Source organism: Artemia sp. Qi Xiang Cuo, chromosome 7, assembly GCF_049724085.1.
Source record: "Artemia sp. Qi Xiang Cuo chromosome 7, ASM4972408v1, whole genome shotgun sequence".
In the NCBI taxonomy this organism is placed as follows: Eukaryota; Metazoa; Arthropoda; class Branchiopoda; order Anostraca; family Artemiidae; genus Artemia; species Artemia sp. Qi Xiang Cuo.
The window spans coordinates 50955119-50967317 of NC_142800.1; the positions used below are offsets into that span (position 1 = coordinate 50955119).

The 12199-nt window shown below is 35.3% G+C and overlaps 1 protein-coding gene across 4 annotated transcripts in view; it reads left to right on the top strand.

Moving 5' to 3' along the window:
* The window catches only part of hppy (MAP4K3-like protein hppy), an 86486-nt gene extending 79000 nt beyond the window's left edge, over positions 1-7486 (top strand). For 3 of the 4 annotated variants that reach the window (XM_089092371.1, XM_089092372.1, XM_089092373.1), the window contains one exon: positions 3112-7486. In XM_089092371.1, the coding sequence (XP_088948497.1) occupies positions 3112-3196 (85 nt within the window). In that variant the 3' untranslated portion in view covers positions 3197-7486. The remainder of the gene's footprint in view (positions 1-3111) is intronic. The other variant, XM_089092370.1, reaches the window with a different exon arrangement.
* Positions 7487-12199: the final 4713 nt, after the last annotated feature.

Below are 12199 nucleotides of genomic sequence, written 5' to 3' on the forward strand. Positions count from 1 at the left end.
TGGTTCCTTGAAGAGAGGGGGAGGGGTGTATTCCCTCTGCACTCTTGTGTCATGTTGACTATCATCTCTTCAGTTAACAAATAAGCACATTTCTTTGTGTTGCAGAGCAGCAGTACTGATTTCGTCGATGATTATATTTTCTCGTCATCAGTGATCTGTGGCTTGGAGACGTTACGAGATCTGGAAACTATTCACAATAAACTTGAATTTATTTCGATAACGAAATTTTAACTAAATAGCCCAAAAGGGGTCAAGAGAAAAGCTGGAAACCTAGATTATAAAATGTCGCAAAAATCTCTGAGAATTTCTGGAAGGTTTTCGAAAGCAGAAATTTTAACTTTGTGTAATAGATAACGTATGATTTCCAGCATGTTGACCTAAAATAGCTTAACGCTGTATGTATTTTTACACTAAAGAAATGGTAGAGAATCTAATGAAAATACATGATTTATTGTAAAATCTGAACGTTATAGGAATCTATAACATTCTATTGAAAATAGTCCAAAGGTCAAATAACCATGCCTCCTAGTTTGACAACCCCCTTTCCAGCCCCCGTGGCGGAGGCTGTAAGCTATGCAAGTTGCCCATTGTTAAGATATAAGGTATTTATGAAAAGTGTGATCGTATAAGCTTAGGAGGGGGTAGAGGCCTCAAAGGGTGCATTTTAATGCCAAACATCCTAACTCTCAATGAGCCTTCAGGTAATTACAGAATTAGTGCTAAGGAGGGGGGGAGGCATGGGCACCCATATGGGGGACAGGGGGGGGGCTCCCGCCTCCCCTGGCTGAATGATGCTGCCTTAATTATAAATTTTTGTTCTTAGATTTCTATTGTATAGCATTAAAAGTACCAATTAGACGAGGTTTGCCCCCCCCTGGAATTCAGCTTGTGGGCGCCCAGGGGGGGGGGGGGGTAGAAATTAATATTTGATCCGTCTTGATTTCTGGTCTACGCTGTTATAATGAAAGTAAAGAGTAACATTAAGCCCCAAAATTAGCAGACTTTATTCCGTATAGGAGGTGGGCTGTCCCTTCCTCATCCCCTACCTCCCCATCGCGGTTGTAGACATTTCGGAGGATGTTAATTCAATCGAAAATTGAGAGTTCTAGTCCTTCTTTTTAACTCGAAAGTGATTGGAAACCAACCAGCCCCTTCCCTAAAACTGTTTTTTTATATATGGTCCTTTTATTACCCTATAGGATCTGATCGATGTTCTGAGGTACTTATTTTGTCTGCTCAATTTTGGGCGTGGGGGAATTTTTTGAGGGGACTGAATTTTCCGCAGGGGGGGGGGCGGTACTCCGGCTGCCAGTTTTAATTCGTAAATTGCAAAGGCTCATTAACTATAAAATTACTCATCAAAAGTTAAATCTTTCGAAAACTTTTCAAACATGCTCACAATTTATAGGGATTTTCTGGGTTTTGTTTACCAGTTTCAGGTAAGCACGCTATAGTGCACTCGTCCCTCAACATCTTCAGTCTGTGTGACTATGTAGAATGAACAGTTACTAATGATTGTGTGTGAAGTTGTGCTCGTGGCTACTAAGTATTAAACAGATGGACGCCAGGTATTAGAAGGGAGCTTGCCCGATCTTTTTCTAGATCTGTATATAGGGGAAGACTTGTCCCCTAACCTTCCTTTTTCAGAGGAATATATATATATATATATATATATATATATATATATATATATATATATATATATATATATATATATATATATATAGTTCCATTTTTATGAGTAGAAATATTTTTAATGTGAAATTAAAGGCAATATTGTATTAACGATGGGCATGCATGCTGTCGACCTCTTAAGCCCTCCCCTCTGTATGCTAGTGTATCTTTTATATTGATAAGCTTGACACAATCTGATACTTATTGTTTTTATATTTGCACCTTGACAAAACAAAAGTGTTAAAAGAATTAAATGATTGAGCATATTTCAATTTTGCATCCCCATGAATAACTGTCTTCCTTTTTCTTATTATCATCACTGTTTGCATTTCTTGTATTATTAGTTCATGTGTTCAAAGACATACTATGTATAAGGTTTATGGAACAGAATTTAACGAAAAAATTGCGTCATTTTCATTCCTTGCATGGCCTGTTAGGAGCTTTCCTCTTGCAAAATTTGATGAAATGAAATGTGAGAAAAGGGGGGGAATTCGTTAGCTCGAGGCTGATCTTGCTTTTGGTCTACTACTTAGACCGGGGACTGGCAAATCAAATTAAGCATTGCAAGACATGGGCCAATGGTATTTGATGTATATGTTCAAACAGTAGCTAGCCAGAATGGATGCTGAAGGGATATTAAAACTTCTCTAAATTTAGAAATTTCATAGTTTTTAGATAAACAATTATTTGCTTGGTTATGATTCGTTAAGTAGCTATTGCATTGCTGCCTGTGCTCCTTTGAAAACATTAACACATTTTTGAGAATTGTTTAAATGGCGGGAAATAAATTTTTTTTAACGTAATGTGATAGATACTGTTGGTCTAGGATGGCCTTTTGCTGTTGCAATTTTCTAGTAGTAGTAGTGGTAGAAGCAGTAGGTGTAAAAACTCTGAAGCCCAAACTTTAATGGCAATATGTTCAGCAACAATATCTCCTTTTTATGCTTATTTTAAATTCTATTTTAATTCTATTTTTCTATTTTTCTATTCTTATATTTCTTATTTTTCTATTCTCTATTTAAATTCTATTCTTATTTTAAATTCTAAGGTTCATTAGTTTGAAATCCCCTGCGGTGGTACATTCCCCCCTTCGCATATTCAGTCTATGCTGAATAAACGGTTACTGTAGACCCTTTATCCAGTAATACTAGCGGTTATACAGCATTGCAGTCGTTATTTACAACATTATACAGCATTGCACAGTTGAAAGCCAACTATCTGAGAGGAGTTGGTTTGATCTTTTTGTGGGGAACAGGGGTGTCTGAAGCGTCCTAAATATACATTTGAAGCTCTAACTTTGCAATTTTTTTTTGTGTGTGGGGGGGGGGTCCTTCAGGTCAATGTGGGACAGCATTTAGTTTTCAGTCTCCATTGATCCAGAGGAATACATACAGTTGGGATTGTTAAAATAAAATTAAAATTGTTCTATTTTTGCAGGTCTGTGATAGTGTCGAGTCGAAATGTGGAACGAACCTCAACGGAATTGGGTGTAAATCTGTATCTTTTAACCGGGCATGAGTGATGTTTTTTCTGCTGTATTCAATTTGATTCTTTTTTTATAGTTTTATCCTCGTTTAAAAGCATTTTTTAAGATTACCTAATCATATTGGATGAGATGTAATTTGTATATGCAATATGGGTAGTGCTTCTCGTATTTGTGAGTGTTTTGTAGATATGATGGTTCGCGATTATTGTGAATTCTTCGGAATTAGGTATTCGCCATGTCTTTATTTTAGGCTTTACTTTTTTCATACATTTTCTTAATCTCAGTCTATTCTTTTTGCTCCCTTTTTGTGGAAGTCTTGGTCATCTGAAATCAAACACATTCCATGTAAAACTATGTTTGGAGAAATTAAATGTGATAATGTTATTTGGTCGTATAGGAACGGATGGTATACACTGCTCGGATGCTATTCCGCCATCTGAATAAGAGAAAATTGAGAATGTGATATTTAGGAAAGAGATTCTCAACAGGGGTGATTAAAGAAATAAGTTCTGGAGTGACTTTGGAAGAGACTGATTCACAGTATAGAAAGTTCATTTAAAGAAATTATAAAAAAATCTAATTGAACATCATCAAACATTTAAGTTTATACGTTGATGTTTATTCATCAAAGTATTAACAACAATTTTTATATTGATAGTCTTGATAAAATCAAAATGCATACTGTTTTATACTTGTACCCTGACAATATAAAAGCATGAAAGGAAAATTAACAGACCGTATTCCAATGCTGCGCAGCCGTGATATGTAATTTATTTCTACCTTTCTTTTCCTCACTATCATCACTGTTTTCATTACATGAATTATCACCTTACGTGTGTAAAGGCACCTTATGTATAAAACTTAAACAACAGGCCTCAAAAAAATATGCTTCATTTCATTGCTTATCGTAAACTGTCAGGAAATTTTCTCACTCAACATTTTCAAAAATTGCGGAAATAAAACGTGAAGAAATAAACCATTGGTATATAATCTACAGGCATATTTTCAAACAGCGGCTACCCAGAATTAAGGTTTAGACCTGGCTAATTCTGGTTAGCCAGAATGGGGGTACTTAGATCCTCCCTAAATTTGAAAATTTCCTTATATTCAAAACATTAAATAGTTGTTCGGTTGCGATTCATTGACACTTTTTGAATTGCTACCTATGTTACTGTGGAAATATTAGTTTTAACATGCCTTCAAAACATGGGATTTAGTACTTGTAAGCTATACGTAAGTATGCATAATGTTTAGCTAGTTTAAGGTACTTTATGTCAGTTTAAGTTCGTATTTGATGGACTACTCTTGATTAAAATCAGACATGTTGTTCAACTAATTTAGTTGCAATGAAGTATGATCCCGCGTTTTAGCCCTCAAGCTCATCAAAAAAAAAAGCTGGACTAATTTAATTCAATTTTTATCAAACTTTGTTCAGTAGTAAAAATCATTATGAACTGAGACTGAGCCCAGCTCCTGCGTTTTCTCCCATAAAATCGGGAGATGACGTGGGCTAAAAAATAACTTGTTCAAACATTTCAAAAATGTTAGATAGTTTTTGAAATTGATTGTTGTCATAATACCATATGCAATGTGTTTCTCGTTTGACAAGTTGTCAAGACAGTGCTAGATTTGTTCTTTGTGTTCTATATTTGTTCTTTTTGCTTCAGGATCTTGTTTCAACTTCATGGGTTGTATCGAATATACGAGAGTTGAATGTATTGCCTTAATTGTTTTTTTTTGGTAAATTTTCTTTTATTTAAGGAGTGTGTAATATTTCCCGATGAATTTGTTTATTGTATCTATTGGAGTAAATTGTAATCATTTTGAATGGCTGTACCTCTATATTGTGTATTTAAATGGTCGTTTATTTAAATCATGTGATTTCACTTTCATGAAACTTATCTAATTGTTATTTTTTACTGTTAGTACCGTTCAAGACTAACTCTCATTTAGCAATATAAAAGGATAAATATAAAAAATGCAAAACTTTAATCATGTTGTCACATTAAAAAAAAAAAAAAAAAAAAAAAAAAAGACTGGACCTTCGACACAAAACTCGTACTTTGAATTCGAAAATATTTTCCTACGTTTCTTTTTGATAAGTATTCCTTAACTGCGAAAGATGCCTGTTAGTTTTGAAACAGTCACAAAAAGATTAAACTAATTCTTATAGTGTTTAAAAAATTCGATAAATACTCAATTCGATTTCTCCCTTTCCCCCTAAATATTTTCCCTAAAATGCAGTATAACAAGTTATATATCAAAATTTGTCCCAACATAATAGCCCCAACACGTTTCTCTTCTTTCTTTTGGCTCAGAATGTAAAGCTGTGGCGCTATTCAAATTGTCACGAAAAGATTAACTTATTCTTATTGTGCGTACCGAATTCGACCAATATTCAGTTTAATCCTCGCCCTTAAAATATTATTGCCAAAGTGCAATGAAATATAATAAAATCTGTACCTAAATGTTAGCTTCTTTTTTTGAATGTTCAGCTATAATTTTCTGAAGCCTATAGTACCCAGCGTCTACTTACTTTCTTCTGCACCTACTCAAGGACAGTATTAGCACAAATTTTTTGTACACTTTATGCGTATGGATATTATTTAGTAATTATTTTCAACATCCGAACCCTTTTACTCTACCTTTGTTTCAATTTCAACTTATTTTTTCACAACCTTAGCTTCAATAAATTTTTAAGGTTAAACTGCAATGCTGTTTGTTTGGTTAATTTCACTAAGTTCGGTTCCATGGCATAGGCAACTGAAGTTGTCTTCCGAATCAATTTCTCTATGGTATATTTGTATTAGATTAGCTTACTTACATCGCCGGAACCTATTCAAAATGCATATATTTTCTTCTTTCATCTGCGGCAGAGAGTAAGCTTACTTTAATAGTTAAAATTTTGTAAGTGTGAGTTAAAATTTCTCAGAAAATGGTAACATATTTAAATGATTATACTGCCTATTTCCGTTTCAATATACTCAGACAGAATATGTTTTTTCTTTTTGTTAGAAATTGGCCTACCTTGGCTTGCTGTGTAATCAACAAATAAATATCAATAATCTCTACTGTTGATTCTAATCTTTTCATCATACAAGAAAACTGATTAAGGCGAAGGATGCGAATATATCTTTTTGATTGAATTGGATTAGATAACTTTCCTTTTTTTCAATGGGAGACTATCAGCATTGTATTCAGGTATTCAATAGTTCATGTATAAGTAGCCAAGAAGACAACCATCGGTAATAAAAAACAAATGAGGTAAATATTACTTCTTCCTTAGAATATTTGTTTTAAGTATTCCTAAAGCTATGGGACCTTCTTAGAATTAATACGGCAGAAGACGTTGGTTCCATCTTTTATTTTAAAAATTGTTTACTTCCTTTTAACAAGTGATAGTTTTTAACGTTTTGAGTTTGCTCCAAATGAATTGTATGAAGCAGGATTCTAATTAAGCTAAAATGTGCTTATCTTGGCTTGGAAACAATTAAACTTTTTTTTTCTCCAAGGTTTTGCAAAGTCACTACTCTTCCACCCTAAAGTAAGAAGTACAGCAGAATTTCTTTTCTGAAAAGCAGCATATTTTTCTAGCAGTTAGTGGCACACACATTATTGTCTCATTTTCCACCGCTACTTTACGTAAAAACACAAATTATGCGGTGCAATGGAGATAGCCGAATAATAATAGACGTTTAGCTCAATTGTTTGACTAGATGTTGCTTTGAATGTGGTCTATACCCTATCAAAATTAGATTCGATGATAAAGTTGTATAATCTTAAGCGTTTATTTATACAACAATTTTTAACGTCGAACTGAACTCTCTTTTAAAACCACTAAAAATGTTACCAGAATCTCTTGTATTGCAAATCTCTTGTCCCTTGCAATACAAGGGATCGTGAAAGCAGGTTTTACATGCTGATGTAGTCTATGTACATGCTGATTGTCAATATGTGTCCATCTCTTTCTTGCAGTGATTGACAATTCCACTCCTCAAGTTTTCACATTTCTTATTGTTAACCCAGTTTATCCCTCTCCTGTACTATTAGGTTTTGGTTTGATATGCTTTAACCAGCCTAGCACTTCGAGTGTGGGATAAAGTCATTAATAAAATTGATGCTTTCATTGTTCCGTCTATTGAGAGTGATTTCTGTTCTTCTAGCTATCGAAACTATGCTAAATGCCTCTTAAGACGTCTGACTAATTGCCCATCAGAAAGGAGTATTGCCTTTTTCTTGCAAATGTGTAATGGTCCTTTGGTAATAAGTACAACCTTTTTTCTATCAAGTGCATTCCTATTGTTGTAAGGGAAACATGTTTTTTTTTTGTCGAGAAATAAAGTATTTTTCATTATTTGTTGTCATCTCTAGCCGAAAAAAAAACTTATTTCTTGTCGAACTTTTCAAACCAAAATTGACCAAAGTGTTGCACCCGCACCACAATTACGCGGGGGGGGGGGAGTATCTAATTGTCTGAAATGGTTCCTATAGAATCGGTTCTTCTGCAGCCTTTACAGTCTATACGTCGTCACGATAGAAGCTAAATGGCAATATAATTAAAAAAAGATAATAATAATAATAATAACCATGTTATAATCTGGGGACAAATTTTTCTGGAAAGTAAATTAAAAGAATTTGCAATGTTTTCTAGTTTGGCCAATTTTTCCGGGTTTAACGTCGAAAGAAATACCCCTCAATTTTTTTCTTTTATAAAAATCTATTTCCATCGTATCCGAGGACTATGCTTTGAAGTGGGATAACATTAATGTTGGTGAATAAATGAAGAATAGGTGAAAAATAGTTGTTCCCCTTTATTTCGGAAAATTCTAGACCAGGCCTTCCTAAACTATGGGTCGCGGCCCATAAGCTGAATTTTAGGGGGGGGAGGCTTACCTGGTCTAATCAGCACTTCCAATGCTGTATAATAGAAATCTCAAAACAAAAATATAAGGCAACATCATTCAGCCAGGGGGGAGGGGTCTGAAGTCCCCTCTGCCCCCCATATGGGTGCCCATGTCGCGACCCCAGATGGGGTCGCGTAGCAAAATCATGGGGTTGCAAGAGATTTTAAAGTTAAATATTTAAATACAGGATTTTATAACCTCTAGATGTGTATTTGTGCAGTCACACTCACCTACACACAAAAATAGGTAGGTATGCGCGTTCATCTTATTCGTCGCAATAAAGATAATAAATACATAAACAGAGTACCTTGGTACCTATTTCGCAAATAATTACTTCTGGCTGCCAAAAGTCAAATGTGTGTGAATGATTACCAACTCAGAATGAAAAGTTAACAGCGAATGAAACAATGATGAAAAGGGTTCCATTGCAACTGAACCACCGTGTAACTCAACCACAAGCAGCTGAACCACCGTGCAACTGAACCACCATGCAACTGAACCACCGTGCAACTAAACCCCGTGTAACTGAACTCTCGTGAAAATGAACCCCATTTAACTGAGCCCTCGTGCAACTCAACACCATTTAACTAAAACCCCGTGCAACTGAACTTTCGTGCAACTCAAACACCGTACTTACATTGGGTAAAACAAAGTTAGAATCTTTGCATGTTTAACCTTGTTGGAATTGTTTGCTTTTTAAAGTCATAACATAAATGACTGTCAAGATGATTCATGAAAGAGCTCTGATTTGTTGTCACAAAAAAAAGAAAATCGGACGTCACAAACTCTAAAGGTAGATTTATTTCTCGTTTTTTTATGGCTGTTAATGGGGTTTCCCTTCGCCCTGTCACTGTCTACGGGTCTAGGCGTTTACCCCCCCCCCCAAGGAAAATCCCTCCCCTGGAAAATACCCATTTGCAGAAAATAGGGTTTTCCAAATTGGAATATTTTATTTGGGTTCTGTTTTCTGTTATTTTTTAGTTTAGCTGAGAAGTGCTAAGGAAAGTGGAAAAGAGGAATTTATGTTTAAGTCTTACCCCTTCCTCCATGCAAAAATGTTTGTCTGGTGGAAAATCCTCCAGAAACTCTCCCACCCCCTTCAGAAAACTCCCACGCGAAAAATGTCCGTATGTTTCCCAATAACAAACACTATCTGTAAGCAATGGACAAATTACAAAACTTAAAAAGGTATTTCTGCAATGAGGTTCTCTGATTGGTTTGTTGCTAGGAGAGAGGAATATACCCCAAAGGGTGCATTTTAATGTCAAAACGTCTCAACTCTCATTGAGCCATCGGATAAATACAGAATTAACTCTAGGGTATGGACGAGAGGAGGATGGAGGTAGAAATTAGTTATAACCCCTAAGCATTTCTAGTCTTTTTTATAACTCGAAAGTAATTGGATAACAACCAACCGCAAGGGGTATTTTTCGGGGGGGGGGGGGCCCGGATATTTTTCTCAGGGAGGTTTTTTCAGGGGGTGGTTGGGTATTTTCCGCCAAGTGGTATTTTCCACAGGTGTTTTTCCCGTTGGGGGGGGGGGGGTGCTGGTTGCCCTCCAATCACTTTTTATTTTTAAAAAGGGCATTAAAACTTCAGTTTCCAATCGAACAATAAAACGTGATTAACAAAAACCCCCACAGTACTCGGGGCAGGGACTGTAGTCAATAGCAAGTTACCCGTTAAAATTTAAGATTTTTATAGAAGAGATGGTCGTACAAACTTTGGAGAAGGCTCATACGATTGGAAATTGAAATTTCAAGTTCATTTTTGAAGAATCAAAGGTAGTCAGAGGACAATCAGCCTCTCCCTCTTAACCGCCATTTTCCCCCACACGCATCCGATCATTTTTTTTTTCAAAATAGTCTAAAGGTCAAATAACCATTCCTCAGGGGCTAACAACCCCACCAGCAGCTCCTGGAGCAAGGGCTGTAGGTTAAGCTTGGGGTGAGGGGTTCTCATTCAATTGGAAATCAAAAGTTCCAGTGCCCTTTTCATGAGTTAAAAGTGATCGAAGGGCTTCCACCCCATCCTCTTTTTTTCCCAAATACATTTGATCGATAATTTTGAGATGATCATTTTATTTAAAACAGATCAAAGGTTAAATAAACTATGCCTCCAGGGTTCACAGCCCCTGGAGCAAGGACTGTAAGTTATGCAAGTCGCCTATTATTAACATACAAGGTGTTTTTTTTTCAAAAAGAGAGGGCATATTTGATCCTATAAATAAAAATAAAGTATGGAGCATTAAGGTCAGACCTTAGGGAAATGTCAAGAAGAATGCCAAACACAATCAAAAGACATTTTTTCCTTTATTGGTTGTGAAAAGGAAATACCGGCAATATCTATACTGGCTGATGGTATCATCCGTTACATCGTTCGGAAAATATTTAGGAGCATCTTTAACTAAATCAAGAGGTACTTTGTGTATCCAGTTTTACAAGACGACGTATCTGCAATGTGTAGAGAAAAGCTGAGGGTATAAACCTGAGGGTATGAAGTTTAAACTTTCTAGGCATGCTGAAAGAATGTTGAAAAAAAGGCTAAAGTACAACCAGTCCCCCTCCCATATCCTTTTTAGCTGCAATCTCCTCAGACATCTGATCAAAACCTGTTATCTAGATTGAAAAAGGTCAAATATTTTAAATACATATATTTATTACTTAACATCCAAAAAGGTCAGATTCATCTAAAAAAAAAAGAGAAATAAAATCAGCTTTAATGGTTTGTGACATCAGATCTTCTTTTGCAAAAATAAAACAAAGCTTTTTTATGAATGATCTTGACAGGTGTTTATATCATGACTTTAAGAAACAAACAATTCCAACAAGGTTGAACATGTAAAAATTCCAACTTGTGTTTTACCAAATTATATTGCCTCATTTTTTTAGAATACTGAAAAATGAGTCAGTGGTTCAGTTACACGAGGGTTTAGTTAAATGGGTTCTGTTACCCGGGGGTTCAGTTACACGAGGGTTCAGTTGCAGAGGGGTTCAGTTGCATGGGGGTTCAGTTACACGGTGGTTCAGTTGACCGGTGGTTCAGTTACACGGTGGTTCAGTTACACGCACACCGATGAAAAGTTAGGATTCTGAATGTTATCGAATCAAGACAAAATTAGCCAAGCAGACAGGGTGAGTTTTGTCAGTCTGACAAAATTCTATCAAGGAGATGTAGCATGTCGTCAGAGAGAAATTAAGATAAGGTATACTAGCTTAATTATAACTATAGATTAGATATGTAATATATAGCCTATATATATGAGAGCACTCGTAATTGCATTAAGGTTTAAAGATACAATACGGGTTTGACACAATAATCAAACATTTTTTGGGTGTTTTTTTTTTTTAAAAGCTCGTGGTAACGAATCAAAAGAATTTGAAAACAATTTTTAAAACTTCTAAAATACACTCTTATGTCATTCGTAACAGCAGTTAAAGAAAAGTGAAGTGTTTTGAGTAGTATCATGGGTACTGGTATGAAATACCCCCTACCGCTATAGTTGATCATTCATTTACGCATTACAGAACCAGTTTATTCGTTAGTTTCTTTCAGCTTAGTGTGAGACAAGACAAAGAGAAGTGACAGAATAGATGGAAAATATATAATTTAGGCTATATATTTTCACATTGGGGGGGGGGATATTTGGACAATGTGAAGTTAGAAAACAATTCTTACTATATAATATGCAGAATAATCGTACCTTTCACTTTAGGCATACATACCCGCTATACTTTACCCCCATTCCTAATGTGCAAATATATAGCTCAAATTTATTTCTCAAGTATTATATTTTTATCATACTTAGTATATTTCATTAGGATTGAGCGTCAGAAAAACATATTAGAAGAATATTAGGTAGGGGTATTTCATACAGGTACCGTAAAATGAATAAGTATTTTAGGAGTTGTAAAAGTAGTTTTCAGACTTTTATAGTGTTTCCTTCGGAGGAGGGCAACCATTGCACTAGTACATTGTTTTTAAATCTTTTCAAATAATATTTTGGTAAATAATAAGATGAAATAGGTTCCAGACTTCAGAAATACTAACTGAAATTCTTTGAGTCTGGGCAAGCTACTTATTATATTATGAAACATGTCAAGAAATAGAAGAATCCAGAAATTCAGAAAATGAA